The 12358-nt window shown below is 44.0% G+C and overlaps 1 protein-coding gene across 2 annotated transcripts in view; it reads left to right on the top strand.

Annotated features, from left to right (window-relative positions):
* Positions 1 to 9102, top strand: part of LOC142761776 (uncharacterized) — a 50181-nt gene extending 41079 nt beyond the window's left edge. For both annotated transcript variants that reach the window (XM_075892607.1, XM_075892606.1), the window contains one exon: positions 7982 to 9102. In XM_075892607.1, the coding sequence (XP_075748722.1) occupies positions 7982 to 7985 (4 nt within the window). In that variant the 3' untranslated portion in view covers positions 7986 to 9102. The remainder of the gene's footprint in view (positions 1 to 7981) is intronic.
* Positions 9103 to 12358: the final 3256 nt, after the last annotated feature.

Genomic DNA, 12358 nt, shown 5'->3' with positions numbered 1-12358 from the left:
CCCGCCGTATTCTCCCCTTTCTCCACCCTGTTGCAACTCTTCGACCTTTTCTCTCAGGTCTGCTTCTCTCTGCTTATCGCAACTACTTCACCCGTCTCCACCGTTCCGTGACGTCAACCACGCTGGCTCGAATTCAGGAGTTTCATATTTTTGACTAGAGCAGTTCCACGCATTCTCGCTTGTGTGTTGCGTGTGCGCGTCCTACTCGCGTTTGGTGTGCGTGTGTGGTCGGGATGGCGGATGGGAGGCCTTCCGCGCTATTTCATACCGCTCAACTAAACGTCGAAAGTGTGACCGCTTGGCTTGGGCGTAATGCGCGTGTTAGGTACCGCGATGTGAAGCGCTTGCTCATAGCTGTTAACTATCTGGCAGCCAACTTGCCGTTTCGGGCATGCTGGTATTCAGCCGTGAAGATGGTGAAAGCTTTGGGAGTGTCAGTGGTGGCTACATGTGTGCGAAACTGTTTTCGCGGTGCTGACTTTGTCAACGTCAGGCCCGATGCCAGCCCGAAGCTTCCAAATAGGACCAGTCCGGCGGCGATTTTTAGCGGTGCATTGTCGACTTCGACATGAGAGAGCGGGCGGGACATCTGTTCGACAATTTCATTATGGCCGATGATGCTGACACCGCAGAACCGTGCGTGGATGAGGACATTGTGAATAAAGTGCATTGCAAGAGCGATCTGCAGGACTTGGATGGAAATTGTGACGAAACTTTGGAGCAAGTGCCCACAAGCGTGCTTGTACCAATCGGCAACATTAATAGCCTCAGGCAGCTTGCATACGCCACGGGCTCGGCAAAAAGCAGGATGCTGCTCAAATAAACTCGAGGCCATCCTTATTGCCTCTGCTCTTTGAATCACATGGGTCGCGGACTTTTTGGGGAAAGAAATTGTGTGTTCACTGGCAACTTTTCTTTAAAGCTTTGTTTTTATGCATTTACAACTGTAAATGCTGGTGCTAACAGGACCTGAACCAGTAACACACTATGGTCTAGCGTAGGTGGAACCTTTCTAAAGGTCGTTCATTTTCACCACAGGGCACTGGTTTCTTGTGAAAGAATACTTGCATTGTAAAGGGGTAAAAGAACATAAAGGGGGAACCGGACACAGTAAATTTTGTCTAATAGATGAATGCATGTGTGATATAAAAGTTCCAGTGTGGTGGCAGACGTTAAATACTACTGCAAAGTACTTAAGAAGCAATTAAGGGGAGAAGCGGGTCTCTGAGACCGTAAATTTTTTTGAAAATGCTGTATTTGGATTCTTCCACTATCGCTGCATAATCTCGCCAATTTTCACGCGTCCTAGACTGGTAATTTAGCCATGAGAGTAGTTTATGCAACGTTAGTGAGTTGAATTTTTGGCGATGGACGCGTGAAAAAACGGGCTTTTTTAGCGCCGTGGTGTTGCTGTTTTACGCTTGCTACAGCAGCTGTCTTGGTCGCATTCGAAAAAGCCGCCCTTTTTCCTTCATATCCCGCCACTCTTGTTTTCGTCCACTCAGTATCCGCGTAAAAACAAAATGAATCCATATAAAAAAAAAAGCCCCGTCACGTGAGCCTATTGGTGTGGTGAGCACACAGGACTACATCGCGCCTTCCGAATCGCCGGGCTCTCGAGCTATCTGCTGCGTGTGGCAGCTGACTGCACGCAGCAGACAGCTCGGGGGTGTATGTCACTTTGTACTCGTCGGCTTCCTGAACTCGCGTGAGCTAGCGAGAAATTAGAACAAGCATCTCTGTATAGTCTCTACGTTCGACAGTATACTGGTATGGCGCTGAACGGGCTTGACGAAGCCGCCGGGATAGTGCGGTAGGCCTACGCTCTCTGCTGCGTTTTCCCGAGCTGTCTGCTGCGTGCGTCAGTAGAGCGCACGTGAAGCGGCCAGTCTATCTCGCTCACATGTCTTTGTTCTCGTCGGCTTCCTGAAACCGCGCGAGCTAGCGAGAAATTGGAGCAAGCGTTTCTCAAGTCTGCACATTCAGACACTCCGCCGAACCAGCCTGACGAAGCGTGCCGCAGACACCGGACGAGTGCGTTAGGCAGGCCTACGCTCTCGGCCACCTTTTGAACCTGGCTTGAACCTTTCATCATGCCGAAGCCGTATCGCAAGTTCGCACCGCTCACAAGTTTGGATAAAAGCGCAAGAAATCTACGGCAAAAAGAGATGATGGCGTAGGTATATTTAATGCGCAGCTAGTACAGGATGGCGCGGCAACGGAACACGATCCGTTGGATGAAAAACCGACATCTCTGCCTGTTTCTCCGGCTGCCTCGGACGACGTCGGCGCTAGGCAGCGCATAAGGAAAGCCACAACCTTTTTGACGAGGGCCGATCGTGGGCAACAGCAGAAAGTGAGTGCTGATAAGATGAGCACCTTATCAGCAACTTCGGCAAGTGAACGCTCGCGACAGAGCGCGAGGACTCGGACCCGTCTGCGGCTACCTGCAGGATCGTTGATTTATCCGCGATAAACAAGCTTCTTGAAAAAACGGCTAAATGCTGGACATGCAGTGGGACCATTTTTATTGAAAAAGGTGAGCATGAATATGGACTTGTGATGAAGCTGATTTCAGAGTGCCGCAATTGTGGACTTGACAGTGAGTGGAGCTCTGGGAGGGTACCCAGTCGTGCTAAATGCGCTGCATTCGAGGTCAATATCCGCGTGTCTCATGCCGTGCAAAGCACAGGGAATAGCCAGGCAGCCCTAAACGACATCTTCTCTGTAATTGGAATTTCTCACAGGGGACTTCACCACAAAAGCTAACAGAGCCATTTGAAAAATAAACTGAATCCTGTGTCAACAAGAGCTGCAGACAAGGTCCTCTCTGATTGCGCCATGTCAGTGAAATCATACTAAGATCTGTGCTTTGGCAACCCAGGTAATGTGGCAATCTGTTATGATGGTGCATGGATAACCAGAGGCCACCTGTCACACATTGGTGTGGGTGTTGTTATAGAGCTGTTTTCTGGCCAAGTTTTAGACTATGTTGTCCTGTCAAATTTTTGAGCCGGCTGCAAGCGCGCAGAAAAATACAGTGAAGATCGGGCCACGTGGGAGTGGAGGCAGCAGTCACTCTCTTTGAGCGCTCAATTTCCCATCACGGCTTGCGGTACACAGTGATGGCGTGTGATGGGGACAGTAGATCATTTCATGCTGTTGAAGACTCCACAGTTTATGGTTTCATACAGGTTCAAAAGTTGCAGCGATGGCGTAGTGGATAGAGCATCCGCCTCGCATGCAAAAGGTCCGTGGTTCAAATCCCGGTGCCGCGCAATTCCCAACCGAAAAAAAAAAAATCCGCGTGGTGATGGAACTGCATTAAGAAGACTGGGGTGCGGCCTCACCGGTAACCACCGCCGGGAACGCACTCCCTCACCAGAGAAGGTTTGACCACCCTGGTGCAGCATCTGGCCACTACTTCCCACATGCATACGTCAAATGACTCACGGCCCTCGGTCCCCAGCAGGTGTGAAGCAACTGACCACGGCGGCGGTCAGATCTGCAACGCAGCGAAGGGTGCTAAGAATCTCTGGATCGAAACAGGCCGCCATTGTAACCTGAACTTAGCAACGTTTAACGCTAGAACCTTATCTAGTGAGGGAACTCTAGCTGTACTACTCGAGGAGCTAGAGGGTGTTAAATGGGATATAATAGGGCTCAGTGAGGTTAGGAGGACAGATGAGGCTTATACGGTGCTACAGAATGAGCACGTCCTTTGCTATAGGAGCTTGGCTGACAGAAGACAACTGGGAGTGGGGCTCCTAATTCACTGAAATATAGCTGGCAACATAGAGGAATACTATAGCTATAAGGAAAGGGTGGTAGGTATCATAATTAAACTGAATAAAAGATACAAGATGAAGGAGGTACTGGCTTACACGCCTACATCCAGCCATGATGACGCTTCAGTTGAAAGCTTCTATGAAGACGTGGAATCGGCAATGAGTAAGGTAAAAACACAGTATACCATACTGATGAAACACAGTACACCATACTTTAATGCAAAGTTAGGGAAGAAGCAGGCTGGAGACCAGGCAGTAGGAGACTATGGCATCGGTACTAAAAATACCAGAGAAGAGCTAGTAGTAGAATTCCCAGAACGCAATAATTTACGGATTTTGAATACCTTCTACCGAAAACGAGGAAACTGTAAGTGGACATGGAGGAGCTCTAATGGCGAAAATAAGAACGAAATAGACTTTATACTGAGTGCACACCTAGGCATCGTGCAGGATGTGGAAGTGGTTGGCAAGGTACGATGCAGTGACCATAGAATGGTACGGTCTCGAATTCGCCTAGACTTGAAGAAGGAACTACAGAAACTGATACGCAAGAATCCAATCAATGAGCTAGCACTGAGAGGGAAAGTACAGGAATTCAGTCTCGCTTCAGAACAGGTACTTTGCTCTTAGTGAGGAAACCAACCATAGCGTAGATACAATGAATGATAATCTGATGAATATCATTATGGAGTGTGCAGTGGAAGTTGGAGGCAGGGTAGTTAGACAAGACACTGGCAAGCTTTGCCAGGAAACGAAGAATCTCATTAAGAAACGTCAAATCATGAAACTCTCAAGTACAGCAGGTAAAATAGAACTGGCAGAGCTTTCAAAGTTGATTAATAGGTGTAAGGTATGCGATGTGAGAAGGTATAACTAGGAGAGAATTGAACACGCTCTGAAAAACGGAAGAACCGTCAAAGCAGTGAAGAGGAAACTTGGGATAGGCAAAAATCGGATGTATGCACTAAGGAACAAAGAAGGCAAAATAACTGCCAATATGGATAGAATAGTAAAAATAGCGGAGGAGTTTTGCAGAGATCTGTACAGTAGCCGGGATAACCATGACTTTAATACTATAAGAACTAGCAGTAACCCATCAGTAATGATAAAAGAAGTCAGATAAGCTTTGGAGAGCATGCAAAGAGGCAAAGCTGATGGTGATGGTGAGGTAACATCAGATCTGCTGAAAGATGGAGGACAGATTGTGTTAGAAAAGCTAGCTACCCTGTTTACGAGATGTCTCTAGATGGGAAGAGTACCAGAGTATTGGAAGAACGCATTTATATGAGGCGTCTCTCGTAATCATATGGTGGTTTTGGGACGTTAAACCCCACAAATCAATCAAATCTATCGACAAGGACTTAAAGAATTACAGGCCGATCAGCTTGCTCTCTGTAGTATACAAGCTGTTTACAAAGGTAATTGCTAACAGAGTATGGAAAACATTAGAATTCAATCAACCAAAGGACCAAGCAGGATTTCGAACAGGCTACTCAACAATTGACCATATTCATACTATCAATCAGGTAATAGAGAAATGCTCAGAATATAGCCAACCACTATACATAGCCTTCATAGATTACGAGAAGGCGTTTGATTCAGTAGAAATCTCAGCCGTCATGCAGACACTGCGGAATCAGGGCGTCGATGAAGTATATATAAACATCCTGGAAAATATCTACAGGGGATCAACTGCTACCATAGTGCTTCATAAAGAAAGCAACAGATTACCAATCAAGAAGGGTGTAAGGCAGGGAGACACGATCTCCCCAATGCTATTTACCGCGTGCTTACAGGATGTTTTCGGAAGCCTAGAATGGGAACAGTTAGGGATAAGAGTTAATGGAGAGTACCTTAGTAACCTGTGCTTTGCCGATGACATTGCATTGCTGAGTAACTCAGGGGACGAATTGCAACTCATGATTACGGAGTTAGACAAGGAGAGCAGAAAGGTGGGTCTTAAAATTAATCTGCAGAAAACGAAAGTAATGTACAACAACCTCGGAAAAGAGCAGCGCTTCGAGATAGGTAATAGTGCAATTGAAGTTGTAAAAAGCTATGTCTACTTAGGGCAGGTAATAACCGCGGAGCCAAACCACGAGATTGAAGTAACTAAAAGAATAACAATGGGGTGGAGCACATTCGGCAACCACTCTCAAATTATGACAGGTAGATTGCCACTATCCCTCAAGAGGAAGGTATATAACAGCTGTATCTTGCCGGTACTTAGCTACGGAGAGAAACCTGGCGACTTACAAAGAGGGTTCAGCTTAACTTGAGGACGACGCAGTGAGCAAAGAAAAATGGTAGGTGTAACCTTAAGAGACAAGAAGAGAGCAGAGTGGATTAGGGAACAAACAGGGGTTAAGGATATCATAGTTGAAATCAAGAAGAGGAAATGGACATGGACCGGGCATGTAGCGCGTAGACAGGATAACCGCTGGTCATTAAGGGTAACTGACTGGATTCCCAGAGAAGGCAAGCGGGTTAGGGGGAGACAGAAGGTTAGGTGGGCAGATGAGATTAAGATGTTTGTGGGTATAAATTGGCAGCAGCAAGCACAGGACGGGGTTAACTGGTGGAACATGGGAGAGGCCTTTGTCCTGCAGTGGACGTAGTCAAGCTGATGAGGATGATGATGACAGGTTCAAAAAGAGGACTGTATAAACCATGTCCAAAAACTAATGGGTACTGCACTACGCAGTCTTTTTCAAAAGCATAAAGGTTCTGGTGAAACACCAAGTGGAAGAGGCTACTTGACAAATGATGTCATAGAGAGATTGTCGAGATACTATGGCTGGGCTCTGAAGTACAATGTTGGTGACGTAAATGCAATGCACCGGGCAGCCATGGCCACATATTATCATGCGACATCGACTGATGAAAGGTCCAACCACACCTTGTGCCCAAGTGGCAGTGACTCACGGTGCAAGCAGAATGCTGCTGCTGCAAGGGGAGAACCGCTGCCAAGGCACACCTACAACTTTCCACAAAATGTCCATGATGCACTACTTCCAGTCTACGAGTGACGTAATGACAAAGAGCTGCTAAAACGCTGCCAAAGAGGCAAGACACAAAGTGCAAACGAGGCACTCCATTCTGTCATATGGTCTCTAATGCCTAGAGAGAAGCATGCTTCACTCATAGCTGTTGAGACTGCAGTTGCTGAGGCCGTGATGCACCTCAATTCAGGAATGAGAGAAGCCTCCACACGTATCCTCAAAGAACTTCAGCTAGAGCAAAACTCCATGAGCGAGCAATGGGCAGAAGAGAAGGATTCTCGTCGGATCATGAGTGCCGAGCGAAAGCGTTCAGCATCTTCCAGGTTCCTGCAACAAGCCAAGCAGCGGCAACGACAAAAGTGTGACAGACTACTGCCCTGGTGCTTTCTGAGGCCTTTATATGCAAATGGAAGCATTTTTATTTCTGTAGAATTTATTGAAAATACAGAGCTTTGTTTTTTGCCATTTTCTCAGTTTGTTTTTTGGCCGCCTTTCATTCTTCTGTCAAGCGCTTCTCAGCTTTGGTACACTGCAATTTGATAATTTTTGTCTTGATGAGAAGCTGCATGCTTAGTGAGTGCAAGAATGGGCCATATGCAACTATAGGACACCATAAATTTTAAAAAAATTCTGAACTTTAAATTTTAAAGTTCAGAATTCAGAATTTTAAAAACTTCTGAACCTCATAACTTTTGTTGTAGGAAAGCTAGAGCATGAAACTTGCTTTTTGCACTCTTTGATGATTGTAGAATGCAATGACATTTAATTAATCAAGATATATCCAGCCAATTAACTGAAAAGGTGATCAAAAGATCTTTCAATTAATGACTAATTAAAACCAAAATGGTAAGAGGTACATAAAAACTGAGTTCATATTTGACATCTGCACATGTAAATACAGCATCTCGTAAGTTTTCATCACCCTAGCTTAAATATTAAGATGCCTGATGGCTAAGTGCCTCTTCCCCCTTAATAAACAACTTACCAATATGCTTTTGCAACGTAGAGGCATAGAAATAACATACTAACTTGGCTTGATCGCTTTGTTTTCAGTTCTGGCTGACAGCAATATTTTTCGTGACCCATGAGATTCATATCAAGATTCAACCATATGTCAAAACAAGTGTATTATATGTTCACTAAAAAGGCTGTTTGAACGAGTGTTACAGAAAGTTTTTAAAAAACTTTCAGATGAGCACAGAAGATTCTGCCCGTGGAGACATCATCTCCTTGAAAGTACTGCAGCTCCAGCAAGGACACTGCACGTGGTCATGCCTTCTTTTTCTTCTTCTTTTCAACATTGTTTTCAGTCTACTTTCAATTGTTTTTCTGCTTGCTTTAGTTTGTTTATCTGATTTACAGAAGACTGTATATAAGGGCATGCATGCTTTCTGTACAAAGTTTTTAGATTTTTTTTTTCCAAGAGAGCGAGCACTAGTCCATTGTGTTGCGCTCCACCAGGCTCGAAAATGTGCCGTATGTGAGGTCGGTTGGGGCTGTCTGATCTCTGGGCACATCTAAGAAGAAGTGTGCCAAGTTTGTGCTTTCCTGTGCCAAATGCCATCTTGGCTTCTTGGTTTCTCTACGGTGTCACTTACGAAGCTGTCTTGCCGGTGACTGTGATATAAACTGGTCTCTCAACTATTTTTTTTTGCACCATGCGATCCTTTGCCAGGTGCTGTGCACGTGGCAAAGTAGTAATACGTTCAAAATGGTTGCGCTTCACCCGACCTGGTCTTGCCGCAGACGTGCGTGCAGGTTTCGGTCATTATTGCTCAAGAACAAAATAAAAGATTTTTGTAAGATTTTCTTCTGCTCGACATTTTTGAGCACTTTTTTGTATGTTTATGTCTCAAAAATAAGGCAAGAATAAAGCTCAGTTTATGAAGGCTTATGGAAGGTAAACAATGCTTTCGGTCTTCGTGAAGAATAATAGAATGCTTTGTTGGGCGTGCTGGTTCGTTGAGGAAAAGATTGGAGCACAAGAACCGATGAGACGGAAGAGAGAAAACTGCTGCACTCGTGTAGTCTCATCTCATCTTGTGTCTCGTCCATTTCTGCGCTTCTCGTAAACCATGTGCCTTTTTTGCCTTACAGATAACTAGCTCGAGGTGTGCGAAATGCAAATGTGCTGCCAGTAATGCAATTTCTACATTTGCGTTAGGGGCTCCCCGCAATGCCATGGATGTTATAGATGAACGTTGACTTGCTTTGAAATAGTGCCTTGTGGACTTTCTCCTCTACATTTGTTGCTAGTTTTCAGTGTTCATAATAAAGATTGCGACATGTTGCCTTTACATGGCTGCTCCCAATGTGCACTGCAACTTATTCGTGTTCGCAAAGCTACGTCTGGCTGCTGTCCAGCTAAGCTTTGAGAAAAGCTTCTCTTACGTGAGCGTTGCACATCTCAACATGCGAATGCAAGTAGCTACTCAATATGGAAGTCCCGTATCTAACTAGTGATAGTTTTAAAATGTCCCTTTTGATGTCTTGGAGTCCGAATGGTAATGGGTGCAAGCTCTGCTCCAAGATCTTGCAATCCTGTCAAGGTTGAAGCATCATAGGGTCCCGGCTTGTCCATTGTGTGTTGTCTGTTCTCATGGTGAAGAGTGATGCTGATAACAATGCAAGGTACCTGCTATGCATCATGGTGTCTGTGATGCTGATGAGCTTGTCTGTTGTGAGTCTGTACCCACTATATGCCAAAACGAACAAGCACGTTCCAGACCACACATTCTTTCTGCCGTAGATGAAAACAAACGTGAACGCGCTTTTGCCCACGAAAGGCGACGCTGACGAAGATCGTAAGCTAGCGCGCTGGCGAGAAACGCGCTAGCTTGCGATCTTCTAAAGCATTCGAGAAGCAGCGGAGACCCCGAGGACACAGCTAGTGCGTGGTCGCTCATTCACATGCGCGAGTGGGCAACGTCGCCGGTGATTTATGGTAAGAACGGTCCCAAGTGCTATGCCCGCTTGTCATGACTCGCTTTGTGGAGATACGGGGATTTTTTTTGTAAAGCATTGTTGAAACATGCATTTCAGTGACAAATACATTATAGCATAAATCCAGTGTAACTAGGCTTTACATGAAATGTCCGAAAGAATTGTGGGAACTGGCAGGTCCGATCACTTATTCTAAAAAGGGCTTACTCTAAAATAGTTTTGGAAGGGCTCCTGAAATTGTGTCCAAAAACTGTTTGGAAGAGAACTCTATCGGTAATTGTGAAAAAATCATACTTTAAATTTTGTTAAGGGGGAGGGGGGATGTGGAGGAAGTTTTTGAAGGCTAATGAAGGGCAGTCTTGCGGAAATGGTAACTGGCATTTCACTTTATTGCAACATATGCTTGTACTGTTGCATGCAAATACTTAGTACAATAGCTGCAGTTTTCATGCACATAAGGACTATCTGGTCTATTTGCTCTTTCTCTTAGCCCAACGCTCCCACTCCTTGCTGCTCTCATTGGGGCCTCGTAGCCTTAAGACTGAATGTTCTGTTCAAATTTGCATCCTACTTGTGTTCCGATTCTGGTCACATCCACTTTTTCTGCTGCAGACATCTCCATTTACAGTTGTTAATTAGAACTAGGTCAGTCTTTCCACTTGATTATTTGCAATATAGGCACAAGGCAGACAATATCAGTTTTTAGTACCATGACTACACTGAAAACTTCACGGCTGCTGTTTGCACGTCTCATAACAGTTTATTCAAGATTTGAAGTTCCGAGAGTTGATATAGGAAATACTTCAACCACTCCTCAGCTCGAGAGTGCTTTTGCTGATATGGCAAACTCTCCAAGTTGTGTAAGTGAGACTAGAGATTCAGTACTTGAGTATGTATATATGAACACCAACTTTTGAAAGCAAACTTCTCTGTGCAAGTTGCTCATGAGAAAAACTCTGCGGCTCTTGACACTTGACTTGTGGTGCCCCTTCTGTTTAATATCTGTACGAGAATACTGAATAATATTTGTAAAACACTAATAGGTCATGGAATTTTTGGAAAGATCAGAAATAGGTAGTTGTTAATGACATTTTGGGCAGTGTTAATAATTTTAAAGCATTTATTTGAAGTTCATAGAATAAAATTCATACTAAATAGCTTTAGAGTAACAAAGAATTGTTCTCGAAGTTGATACTGAACAATGTCCACATCTTTTATCAATAGAAGTATGGCATATTGCACATTGTCGGGCATTCTTTCTGAAAGCACAAATGTCGCACACTGCATCTATAAGCTTTTTCTTTTTTTGTCGGTGAATGTCAGATTGCGGAAAGTGCACAAAATTTTGTGAATGTTTCCTTCTCTGAGGTATGTAAGCTGCACTCTTGTGGTTAGTACCGTCATATGTCAGCTGAGACTAGATATTAATTTTTCTTCCAGTCATTATGCTTGATTGTACACAGCTCACATTTTAAATATATGCTCAAACATCGTTCTAATGTAACCAGATATAACCAAATATCTGTTGTAACGAAATAAATGAAAAATAGTGTTGCAATAGATATAGTGTTAAAAATAAACCTTGAGAGTGAATTTTCGAATACTATAACACTTATTTTTATGTAAGGTGCAAGTTTATTATAATGAGGTTTCAGTGTACAAGGTTTGTTTGTAAAAATATTCTGCCAATTATAACTTATATGAAAAATGAATTGAATAGTATGACATTTTTTTACACAGCTTTGAATGTTTGTGCACCACAACTCTTAAGACAGCGGTGCATGAATACGCAAGTAAATGTGCCAGTAGGTTATAAATAATCATTAGGGAAATGCCAGTTGTAGGTAAAGGCATGTTTCGGTCAACGAAAAGATGTGGCACTGGAATTTGAAGCATAAGCATCCGTGCATTTTACTTTAGAGAATACAGTGTCAAGTATGCAAATGTAGGCACACCTCGATCAAGGAAAATGTACTAGTGGAACCTCATGCATACATGTGTGCCTCTGTTTTTGGAGAATATATTGCTAGCTAATTGAAAAAGATTTTGGCAGTTGGGAGGCCCCTGTTCACATGCGGCACCCGAATATCTTGGATACTGAAATTAAAAGCACAAGGTTAACACTCTTTGCTGGAACCTTTTTACCGGGTGCTGCTGACAAGGTATTGCAGCTTCATTTTTGGGCAACCTATTTCACGAGCACAATTTGGAGTCTAAGTTGTTGCTTATCGAAAGCTGCTCTGATTATCGGTGTTGGTCATATTCTCGGGCAAAATATAAAGTATATGCAATATATGGGATCTTAATTCTAACTGAAGTTCATACCCTTATGCAGATGCCGACACCTGTAGTACCATTAGACCAGTTGATGCAAGTTACCTGTTTTTCAGTTTTTCCCGGTATTTAGTATGCAGTGCTGCTACAGTGCCCCATAACAAACAATAGGGACTGCTTCATTTGGCGAGTCGAGCTAATTCATAGTCTGTAACCCTGAGGGTTTGACTACTCAACCCTATTAAGTCTCCTGTAATGGTGATTTTAACTGCATGACTCCAGCTGCAATCGATTTGTTTGCTTATTTTTATGTGCGGACACAATTATCAGACTGTAGGTCTCACCATTGTG

The sequence above is a fragment of the Rhipicephalus microplus genome, chromosome 4, assembly GCF_043290135.1.
Source record: "Rhipicephalus microplus isolate Deutch F79 chromosome 4, USDA_Rmic, whole genome shotgun sequence".
NCBI classification, from domain to species: domain Eukaryota; kingdom Metazoa; phylum Arthropoda; class Arachnida; order Ixodida; family Ixodidae; genus Rhipicephalus; species Rhipicephalus microplus.
Note: the sequence above shows the minus strand (reverse complement) of the source record. Positions and strands in the feature narration are given on the sequence as shown.